Here is a 12,208-nt window from a genome sequence, read left to right as displayed (position 1 = left end):
GTTCTGGGACCATCCCCTGAGCCTGCTTGGTCGGGTATTCTGTGTTGTTGTTGGCGGAGCTCTCTGCTATACGTCCACCCGATCCGCCATCTTGTTTGTTCTCTGCTCTGTTAACTTTCGCCCAGTTTACACACAAAAAGTGAAAGGAAGGAAGGGAGAAAGAGAAAGAAAGAAAACTAGGAAATTTTTTTTGGTAATTATTTGGATAGGAATTTGGGTAACATAGGTATAATACATTTATAAAAACTCATTATGTGGAACATTTCATATTTGTGTATTTTTGTTATTGTTAAATGCTCATAGTGACCCCATTATGGGGTTTGCAAGGAGTCACTGGTGGGTTTGAAACACCAACCTTGTATTTGGCAGTCCACTGCTTATCCTACAGCACCACACCATTACTACTATTTTGTTGTATGCATATATATATATATATATATATATATATATATAAATTATAATTTATAATATGCAAGTTGAAGTGTTTGGAGAATTATCCGCCAATGCAAACTCTATGGATTTTAACAGTCTAATCACTTGCACAGAGTCGCCATGGGCCAAGTCAACTATAGCTAACTATAGCCTGGTAGCATGCTAAGAAACAAAGGCTTTTTTCTATGAAGCTAATGTTGTTAAGTGCCGCCGAGTCAGTTCTGACTCATAGCCACCCTGTATAGGGTTTCCAAGGAGCGGCTGGTGGGTTAGAACCTCCAACTTTTTGGTTAGCAGTCCAGTGCTGACCCTACAGCGCCATGGCAGGACTCATCATAATAGCTGGCAGTCATTTTACATTCACTTCTTGTCAAGTTTGCATTCCAGAATAGAGCAATATGGCTAATAGGCTCTTGTTGCTTTTGTTAAGTATCCTCAAGTCTGTTCCAACTAATAGTGACCCTGTATAGGGTTTCCAAGGAGCAGCTGGTCAGTCTGAGCCATCCCCCTTGTGGTCTACAGCCCAATGCTGATCCTACAGCATCACACCAGTAGTCAGAGTCTTAGGCCCCTTAAAAGGAACTCTGATGGCACAATCTAAGCTCTCTGCAGCAAACTGAATGGTCAGCGGTTGGAACTCACCAGTCGCTCTGTGGGAGAAAGTTGTGGCAGTGTACTTCCATAAAAATTGATAGCCTTGGCTACCCTAAGAGGCAGCTGTACTTTGTTCTAGAGAGTTGCTAGGAACTGGAATTGTAATGCAACATGTTTGGTTTTGTTGTGTTGTGGTGTCCCTTAAGGATGAACCTAGGACAGGTCTTAACAGGACTAATTTTTAGCTGTGCCACTTCAAAGGCATTTGAGATTGCTTGTTCTACATGTTAAAGAAAGCGAGAAACCCCGAGAGTCATGTGGAGGGGTGACAGAATTTAAGAAGTACCTGCATTTTCTTTTACAGATTTAAAGAAGACTCTTGCTGTGTTACTGGACAATATTTTGCAGCGCATTGGCAAGTTAGAGTCGAAGGTGGACAATCTTGTAATCAATGGTACGGGAACAAACTTGACCAACTCCACCACAGCTGTTCCCAGCTTGGGTGCACTTGAGAAAATTAATATGGCAGGTAAGAATGGCAATTTTGTGCCCTGTTGTGGTGTCAAACTCTGCATTAGAAAAGAATAAAGGAACACAGCTTTCCTATAAAGGAGAATATCAATTTATTTTTGAATAACAGGTGTTAAAAGGTTTTTATAGTCTCATCAGGATTGGTGATATCTGATGGTTTCTATGCCTCATTTGCACATAATGAGCTCCTGGAATTCACTTCTAATGTGAAGATTTATAGCGTGGATAAATGAAATATAGAGGTTATTTGAGAAGCTCATATGAGGATAAGTCAAAAAATATTGCTATAAAATACTAGAAACCTTTATTAAACAAAAAAATCAAAATGTGAATCTATTTCTCAACACAGCATACATCTAGCTCTATATACTTTTGGAGGTGGTATTTCCATCAGCCCAAACGTCCCCCTCAAAATTCTGAGTTCTTTGATTTACATCACGTCAAAACAGCAATTTTGCCATCCTTGAGGGACCCAAATTGTATTCCTTTTCAGTGTTCTTTGATTTTGGGAAGAAAAAGAAGTCTAAAGGAGCAAAATCAGGGCTGTAAGGTAGATGGGTTACGTTTTCCCAAAAAGTTCTTCTTGGACAACTCTTGCTATCCTTGAAGAATCAGCAAGTCAGTTGCCTGCTACTTATCAATACAGTTTCTAGTTTTCTTAAAATTTATTCCTAATAAGTCCTGTTGTTGTTGTTGTTAAGTACCGAGGAGTCAGTTCCAACTCACAGTGACTGCACAGGGTTTCTGAGGCTGTAAATGTTTACGGGAGCAGAAAGCCTCATCTTTCTCCCGTGGAACAGCTGGTAGTTTCGAACTGCCGACCTTGCGGTTCACAGCCCAATTCGTAACCACTACACTACCAGAGCTCCTTAATAAGTCCTGTAGCCTTCCAGAAAAATCTATCAAGATTATTCATTTGGGATTACAAAACACAGTTGCTATCACCTTCCGAGCCGAATGACCTCTCTCCCTTGATATTAACGGTCCCAGCTGATCCTTTCAGAAGGTACTGTTTTCATTGGACCTTTTTAGTGAGGGCACTAAACAAAAATTACTGAAGCCTGAACAAAAATTTTAAAACCCACTATCATTGAGTTGATTGTGACTCATGACTGCTAGGACATGTGCCCTACTAACAGAAATTGTCCACAGCCACCCACATTTTGTTTGGAATAAATCTGAGCATGTGTGAACTGGACCACTTGTAGCAATACTTTTTGACTTACCCTTGTGGCAGAATTCCTTCCTCTTCCATCAAACAATGACAAAAGGCTATGCTATTTAATAAAGTCTACCCTCTATGGGATTACAGGTCTGCCTCCAATGTGTTTATAACAATGCCAGTTACCGACCACTTGACTGTGACTCTTGGTGACCCTATGTGTGTCAAAGTAGAACTGTGCTTCATAGAGTTTTCAGTGGCTGATTTATGGTAGTAGTTCATTCTTCTAAGGTGCTTCTGGGTGGACTCGAACTCCTACCCTTGGGATCATAGCTAAGCACATTTACTGTTTGCACCCCTGGTGACTTCTCTGTGTATATGGAGAAATATAAATTCTGGAAATGGTACTTCAGAAATAAACAGCCACTGTCTAATCTTAGCCTGATTCCATAGCTACTCGTGGACAACCCCATGCAGTTCTCCTTTTGAAAAATGGTTGGCCACCCCTTTCTTGAAACTGAAATCTTAGCTAAGAGAAGAGAAGTGGATGTAAAACAAACTCAAAACCGTTGCCTACAGTTCACATGGGACCCTGATATCACTGTCTTATGGTTGGCCCCTAGACTTTTGTGGTTAAGTCAGGATTTGCTCTCGTAAGTGTGGCCATCGAGCCAGGATTCGGAGCTTTGGGTGAATGGTTGGAATGGCTGTGGATGAGTTGTATATAGTTCTGGTGGGCGGCAACCGAACTCAATGAAATAGTTAGCAGCTGGATTACTTATGGAATTTAAAAAAATCTAGTTTGCTACATATGTTAGCTTGTTTCTCTTTCCCTATTTCTTATAAAAATTCAGCTGTAAATGGGAGAGACCCTTTTCCTTTCCCATCTACCAATGTCAAAACATTTCATTGTTTCATATTATACAAGCTTGTTGTATTACCTTTAGGTGATATTCTTTGCCTTTAAGCAAGTTTGAAATTGCAAAATATATTTTGAATAATCCTAAGTATTCAACCAAACAAAAGTATTAAAAATAACTTTTAATTACAATACAGAGGCAGTGTCAGCTAGGCCATAAATCCTATCTTCCTTGCGGTTTCCAGCAGCTTCTGTAATTAGACAAGAAAGCTTCCCACTGGGTTGAATTGCTTATTAATAAATGGAACCCAAGCCTCTCCAGTCTTCATTCCCCCCATGCCCATCCTCAGTAGAAAATGCAACTGGGGAGTTCCTGTCTGATTTTATTGCAGTTTGGCATGATCCTCTTTCCCCCAGGTTGGGAATGCCTTTAACTTTGTTGCCCCTCAATACCTGTGTCTTAAGACTTGCTAGTTGCAGTTGAATTAATTCTGACTCCTGGAAACATCATGTGGGACATGCGACCTGCTCCATAGGGTTTTCAAGGCTGTGATTTCAAAAGCAGACCTCCAGGCCTGTCTTTTAAGGCATCTCGGTGGATTCAAACCACCACCCAGCTGACTTTCCTGGAGTTGAAAGGCTATTGTAAACATTTCTGTTGTCATTCTCATCTGATTTGGGATCCTGTTGTCTTTGACTCTGTAGTGGTTTCCCCAGGACTCAGGGCAAAGGATCATGGGTAAACCTCCAGGAATGAAATGGGAGGGAGTTGGTGACTGCTTTGTTGAAATGAAATCCTGACCCAGCCCCTGTGTTAAGTTAATTGACTCAGTTAACAAACACTTCTTGAGCTTATTCTCTAAACTATTGGCTCTGAGACAGATCACTGTTGTTGTTGTTGTTGTTGTTGTTGTTATTGGCCACCATCTGGTTGGCCCCTGGCTCAGAGGACCCCATGCCCAACACTCTCTAAAGATTGTGATCCATAGGGTTATCATTGGCTGATCTTGGGGATTAGATCAACTAAGATCTTTTTTTACTAGTCTTAATTTGGATGAGCAACTGAAACTTGTTCATCTTTGCAGCACAAGCCTTCACCAACAGACAGGTGCTGCCAAGTCGGTTCTGACCCTGCATAGACTTTCGAAGGAGTGGCTGGTGGGTTTGAACTGCTGACCCTGTACCAGGATTCCTTAGTATATATGTTGCTGTCATTGTTAAGTGCCGTAGATTTGGTTTCCAACTCAGTGACCCTGTAGAGGGTTTCCAAGGAGTGACTGGTGAGCTTGAACCGCTGACCTTGTGGTTCAAATCGACTTTGCAGTCCAGCATATTAACCTACAGCATCACACCAGGACTCCTATAGCATGTTGCCAAAAAGAAGAGGAGGGGCTTCAGTGTATATTTCTCACTCATGGTTTGTTTATTCATGAGCAGCATTTCTGCTCTCTCTCTGGCTCAGAGTCATGCTTGCTGTTCTTAAAATGTTCTCCGCATAACAGAAGTGAGTTTGAGCTGGGAGAGAGTACATTTTTATAAGATTCCAATCCTAGTTGAGAGAGTCTTGGTGTGGCACTGTGGCTCTGGACTGGACTGCTATCTGCAACATTGGCAGTTCAAGCCCACCAACGGCTCCTCGGAAACCCTGTTTGTGGTCCCTGTGAGTCAGAACCGACTTGATGACACTTAATAAGAAACAGCCCTGGTTGAGAGGAGTTTCTGTCCCCATCCCTGCATGTGGTAGTTGCTCAGAAGCATTTTCCCTGATGTGTCTTTCTTTACTGCTTACCCTGGTGACTCATTGCTCACTGAAGTCTCTGATTGCTTACTGGTGTGTCATTGCTCACTGATGTCTCTGATTGCTTACTGGTGTGTCTCATTGCTTGCTGATGGCTCATTGGGTCGGCTATAAATTGTCTCCACATTGGGTTCCATAGGAGTTGAAGAAAGGTTCCCTAAATTTATTTTCTTTTCATGAATAGCCGTGTATCTATGTCTGTCTCCTTTTGATGTTTGGTTATGTTCTATGTGGCTCTTATCCAAAATGCTTTTTCTTTTCAAATTTGTCACCTTTGGGTTTTTTGATTATGTGAAAGTGAACATGTCCCTGGAGAAATTTAGGGGAGGAAATGAATTTATTAAAATCAAGAATCTGATTGAGCTGCATATTTGAGCTCTGTTTATTTTGTTAAGGTAGGAGATGAATCAAAAAAAAAGTGCAAATGGAGATTTTAAAAATCCCCAGTCACACAGTAAATTAATTTTTCCAGGTTTACTCCCCAAAGGGCTACTATGCTCCTTTGTCCAAACTATGTACTTACAGAATGATGGTTTGGTTTGGAGGAAGACTGATTCTGCCTTTCTTTCATTTTATGATCTTGGATTAAAGAAGTGAAGAGAGTAGGACTGGGTCTAGCTCTGTACTTGGTTGCCATGTACTAAAATGGGGAAGAAGTATGAAGTATAGATACGTGATTGTGAAGATGTTTATGTCTGTAGCGGTTTGTGGAAACCTAACCAGTGAGATGGCACAAAAGGGTTGGATTCAGCAAGGAGTTCCTCCTTACAGTTCTTCTCCATTTCAATTTGTGACAATTTTCTTCACAGTGTGATATGCTATTTTACATCCCTTGCTCAGCATATGTTGGGCTCTCTTTTCATTGGTCCTGACTGAGATTCCCAGTAATGGTCTTTTCTGGGGAGTCTCATAAACCATGGTGATTATAACTCTAAATTATAATACTTTGGAGAACACTGTGCAGTTGTCTGCATGGGAGAGAATATCTGTTGAATGTCTGTGTCTTTATATACATTTGTTATTTGCTTGAACTGCCAGTAAACCAGTTGTTGACATTCAATGTCAGCTGAATAACTGGCCAGCATTGGCAGTTTGCTAAATGCTAAAATGTAATGATAGGATCCCCTTTCCTTATGATCACACACGATTACATCAGTTGTGAACACTCACACAATATAAGGTGCAGGCACAGCTCAAGTGCTGTTTTCTGGGATTTTGTACAAACCTGAACATTAGACCGCCCTACATTTCCTAAACATCATCGTGACATGCAACATATTCTAGTATTGGGGTTGAAGTACAGTGTATTTGAATGTGAATAGGATTCTTCAAAAGACAACCATAATTATTCTGTTTGTTGTTAAGTGCTGTCAAGTCGATGCCAACCCATAGCGACCCTGTATAGTGTTTCCAAGAAGCAGCTGGTGAGCTTGAACTGCCGACCTTGCAGTTCAAATGGCTTTGTAGTCTGGCACATTAACCCACAGTGCCACATCAGGGCTCCAATTATTCTTCTTACCATTTGGAAATTGAGTTCCAGAGTTTGCATTTTGAAAGCACCTTTCTCCCTGCCTGTCCCCCACTTTGTGCTGCTAATGGGCCTTGAAATTAAGTTGCACCTGTGTGGTATCCCTGTTTGTGTACCTGCATTCTCTCTCCTTTTTTTATTTTCTTTCTGGATTCTCTTTTGTGTTGAAGAGGGACCTGAGATGTCCCAGCCCCTAGCCTTGGCAGGGTCTCAGTAGCCTGGTTTCCCAGAGTGGGCTGTTGGCCAGTCAGTGGGATCCGTGATGATGCGGAATGGCAAGAGCAGAGTTGGGATCTCAGGGTCTTCCCTGTTGACTCCAGCAAGAAGCAAATTGTGCTTCTCATATTTACTTGTTGTTTTCTGTTTCATTCTCAGCAAGGGCAGAAGTAACCATTTGGATATTTGTCTGAATCTGTGATTTTGGTATCTTAACAGAAAAAAAAAAAAAAAAGTGTGTCATTGGTGTGGTTTTTACTTTGTGTGGTCAAGAGCTTTTTGACTTCCTTACTTAAAAAGGAGAAGAAGAAAAATCAAACTCAGGAGAGACTCAGGATGCTCACCTCTGAGACTGTGTATTTATATCAGTGGCTCTCAACTGAGGGTAATTTTGCTACCCAGGGGATGTTAAGCACTATCTGGAGACTTTTAGGTTGTCAGAGCTGGGGAGGTTGCTAGTAACATCTAGCAGGTAGATACCAGGGATCCTGCTGAACATCCAATAATGCATAGGCCAGCTCGCACAACAGAATTTTCCAAATGTCCAGAATACCTTTGGTTTGGTGATTCAGAAATCCTGGTCTTCAGGTATTGTTTGGGTCCTGAGTCTAGCCGGTGGCTTGTTGTAAGTGTAGAAGAATGACTGGGACTTCGGGGTGTTGTGATTGACCAGCTAAGATGGAACGTCTCCTTCCTCTCCTCGGTTCTCAGTTACAATTGAGCTGACTCTGACTCATGACAAACCCCCACATGTCAGGGTAGAGCAGTAGTTCATAGGGTTTTCAGTGACTGGTTTTCCACAAATAGATTACTAAGCCTTTTTTTCCCAGGTGTGTCTGGGTGGCCTTGAACCCCCAATGTGTCAGTTACCTGCTGAGTGTGTTAACCATTAGGCAGGCTACTTGCAAGCCCCCTTACCCACCCCTTTTAACTTTGCAATTGATCTTGGGAGACATTTGAAGAAAGAGATTTTTTAAAACTTCTAGCAGACGATTTTGGGATCCTGATCTTAAGCAACACCTTTCTTGGACCTAAACCGTTTCATTTTTGGCAGTTTGCATTTTATTCCTGCTTGGATAGAAGGCAATTATTATTTCTTTTCATGAACGAGCCTCTCATTCAGAATAATGCTGGCAAAATAGTCTGAGAGTGGATTTAAATTGCAGAATATTTTATAAGAAATTCCATTTTATTATTTGTAGGCAGAGTATATAATTAACAAGATATGAGAAAGTAAATGAAGTAAGTAAAGGAAAAGAAGATAGGTCCCCAAAGACTATATATAACATAAAATATCCTATAGAACATATTTAGAACAACTGAGAAGGAAATGAGACTGCCAAGGTAGGCAGACTAGAATTCTACTACGGGGCCACCCGAGCCCCAGATTATGTCCTCATGCTGTTACCTGTTTTTATCTTTAGCCTGGAATGCCCTCCTCTCTCTGGCTAACCTTTCCTCTTCTAAGACTCAACTGAAGGACTTGCTCCCCTAACAAGCCTTCATTGACACCACCCCACATTTTGCTTTGTGCTCTTGGTAAGTGTTCCCACGACTGTTTTGTACATTCTTGGACCTTTCCACTCCGTCTCCAACCAGGCTCTAAGCTCCTCAAAAACCTGGGCAGTATTTTATACTTTGTTTTTAATCGAGTTCTCCCTGGGAGCCTGGCAAACAGCAGATTCTCAAAAAGTATGTGTCAGACCAAGCATTGTCTTCCCTCTTCTGACCGCACACCCAAGCAGCTACTGTGTTTGGAGCTCATATAATGACCATGATGGTCGAGCCATTAGTTGAAGAGAGCTGTTTCTGCCATTCGTCTCTCTTTGATGATACATGCTTTGGGGATTTCTGAAAACACCTGGAAAAATGGACTGTTTCTATGTTGTAAAGGAGGAAATACTTTTGCTTTCCTAAGCCTTCTGACAGCTAAGATTCCATAATAAGATCATTTATTTTGTTTTGTTTTTTCCCTTGGTGACTAATTATAAAATAAAAGTAGGATTCAAATAACTTTTTAGCCACCTACCTACATTACTGGTAGCGTAGTGGTTATGAATTCGGCTGCGAACCGCAAGGTCAGCAGTTCGAAACTAGCAGCTGCTCCACCGGAGAAAGATGAAGCTTTATGCTCCTGTAAAGATTTACAGCCTCAAATCCTATTCAGGGTCGCTATGGGTCGGAACCAACTCAATGGTACTTAACAACAACAGCCTACGTTAGAGGTTGTTCTGAATAATTGTTCTTTCAGGAAAAAAAGGTGGGGCCAACAATCTTAACGCCTTTGGACTAATTACTGACCTTTCAGAAACTGTATGGCTTTTTTTATTTCCAAAATGAGAGTTATGTGTCCCTCTGGTGAATGCTATTTCTCCCTAGCCATTTGATAGGTAAACAGTGGGAATAACATGCTATACAGAATGTTGGAACAGCCCTGGAAACTTATGCAGGCTTTATTGTTGTTTATAAAAACTCCTGAGAACGGGGATGCTCTTCAGATCAGAGATAGGGCAGTCTGAAATTAGATTTGTTTGTTTTAATCAGAAGGCGACAGATCCCACTTGCTCTAATTTGGTTTAATGAGGTATGTGTATACAGTTGTGAGATCTGCTTGCATATGGCATTGATTCAGTAGACACAGCATATGCTTCCCCTCAGATAGTCCCTGCGTTTCATCCTCTACCTGTTTACATTGACACATATTCCAGTAAATTCATTCTATAGCCACAGATGGAAGAATGAAAAAAATAATGAAAGAATTAATTCTTTTTCAGTGTGTGCATATGCGGGGAGTTTGCCTGTCTCTAAGTTGATGAGAAGTTTTTTAGATTTGGAGATTTGTGGGGTTTTGAAGGATTTTGTGCTTTTAGCTTTGGTTCTCCATCACTTCTAAATTTAGGTGACCTCTGTGAACATCAGTTACTATTGCAGGTTTTGCCCTTTTTACTTCTATCCCAGAGAGAAGGAGAAAGCCTACATTGTACAGGTAGTCTGAAAGTCTTAATTTTAACTTAGAATTTAAGAAGAGACCTTGATATAGTCCCAGTTAGGTTGGAGATGAAAAGGCGTATGAGACAACCTGCTCCCCATTTCTTGCTCTTGGACTGTCAACCAAGGAGCTGTGAGGCACGGCATTCCTAAGTTCATATGGACACAGAACACAGTCACAAGGACACAGGACAGCGACACAGCCAGCAGAAGGTCTGCACGTCTGAGACTGACAGAGGATTTTAAAATGTTTTTTTATTTCCCTTGTCAGAGGTGGACAGCTACACTATTAGCTAGTTTTAAGCTGTCTTTCTATTTCATGTTAGTCCAAGTCAACATTTACAGAAGAAACTCCTTGTCCCTTCCTGCCGCTGGAGATGGGCTCTTGAAACCGAGTAATTATGGAGCAGCTACAAGTGAACATCCATTGATGCTCTTGTGCTAATGCCACCCTGCTGGGTCACTTGAGTGAATAGCAGCCATAGGACTGTGGGTTAGCCAACAGACTCTGGTACTTGACAGCTGACACTTGACATTCCACTCTTCCACCTCCTAATTGTGTGACCTTGGGCAGATTATAAACTGAACTTTGGATAAGAATAAACCACACCCATTTCCTCACCTATAAACCATTGCCTTTGAGTTGATTCTGACTTGCCAACATGTGTCAGTGTTCAACTGGACGCCATAGGGTTTTCAGTGGTGGGTTTGTAAAAAGTAAATCCAAGGCCTTACTTTGCGACACTTCTGGGTGGACTCGAACCTCTGATACCTATTGGCTAACAGCAGAGTGTGCTGTTTTGCATGAGGCAGGGACACCTCATTGTCTGTATTGTTGTTAACTGCCATCAAGTTGGTTCTGACTCATAGCAACCCTGTATAGGGTTTCCAAGGAGTGACTGGTGGGTTTGAACTGCCAACCTTGCAGTCCAGTGCTTTATACTACTGCAGGAAAATAGTACCAGTGTCATGGTGCTGTTGTGAGAATTGAGTTAATATTTGTACATGTAAAACACTCAGGCCAGGATCTGCCAAGTAATAAGCTCAATAAGTTTTGGTTGTTATTTATATACCTGTGTCTTGGACTGTGAACTCCTTAAAAACCCAGACTCCATGTTGTTCTGCAACTGAGGGCCAGGAATGTAATAGATGGTCAGCTCTAATGCTATATTTTATATAGGTTACTGAAGCTGAGAGCAAGACTTTCTGACAGTTGCTTGGCATTTGCAGGCTGGAAGTCTGATATTTTCATCCATCTTGAGTAGAACTCTACCTCTCTTATTTGTTCATTGCTGGGATTTTGCTCACCATTACTGACCCTCAGCTTATTCTCTGTACAAGAAAAATACTGATGGCAACGTTGTCCTCTCACACTTGCGAGGATGAAATGAGAGACTGACTGCTCAGACCCCTGCACAACATCCCATGCCCCTTAACTACTGACTTTGCCCTCTGGGATTGGCACCGTGCTAGAAGGGGAGGGTCACATGCATAATGTGGCAAACCCTGGTCTCCCTCTTATACCCAACACTCTGTATGCCACACCTGTGGCAGGCAGCAGAAATGCATGTGGTTGGGTAAGAAGCATTGTTGGAGCTTCACTGTCCAGTGATGAAAGAGTTATGAGAGCGTCAGTGGTACGTACATGACTTACGTGGACCGTTGGTGTTGATCCTTTTCCACCTCTCTTCAAGAGGATCAATTGACTTTACCTGACCCATCAATCTTGAGAATTACCTTCAAACTCTGTACCCATCTGGGCATAAGAGTTCTTAAGTTCTTAAAGGTAGACGTTTTGTAGCAAGGAGGGGAGTGATTAACTTTTCAGTCTAGGAGCAGAGGTCCCAGGGACCATCAAGAGAGAAGAGCAGAGAGCTGGACCCTACCCAGAGAAGCAGTGACGCCTGAGATGGAGGCAGAGATGATGACGTGGAGAGATGGAGCTGCTGAGGACTTTAGATCCAGAGAGGGAGAGGGACTGTGTGCTGATGACCGGGAGTCAGGCTTGCAGGGTATACCCTTTGGTTGGTTGATGATGCATGGAGGGGATTGTAACCATGGCAATGAAACCATATACGACAGGATGAATGTAAAACTAAT

General features: G+C 41.9%; 1 protein-coding gene across 1 annotated transcript in view; it reads left to right on the top strand.

The window, feature by feature from the left end:
• The window catches only part of MGAT5 (mannosyl (alpha-1,6-)-glycoprotein beta-1,6-N-acetyl-glucosaminyltransferase), a 307,459-nt gene that overhangs the window by 29,169 nt on the left and 266,082 nt on the right, over positions 1-12,208 (top strand). The window contains exon 2 of the mRNA XM_006834588.1: positions 1,391-1,555. Within this exon, the coding sequence (XP_006834651.1) occupies positions 1,391-1,555 (165 nt within the window). The remainder of the gene's footprint in view (positions 1-1,390; positions 1,556-12,208) is intronic.

Source organism: Chrysochloris asiatica, unplaced genomic scaffold (assembly GCF_000296735.1).
Source record: "Chrysochloris asiatica unplaced genomic scaffold, ChrAsi1.0 scaffold00012, whole genome shotgun sequence".
In the NCBI taxonomy this organism is placed as follows: Eukaryota; Metazoa; Chordata; class Mammalia; order Afrosoricida; family Chrysochloridae; genus Chrysochloris; species Chrysochloris asiatica.
The sequence above is the reverse complement of the archived record's forward strand: the minus strand, read 5'-3'. Positions and strand labels throughout refer to the sequence as shown.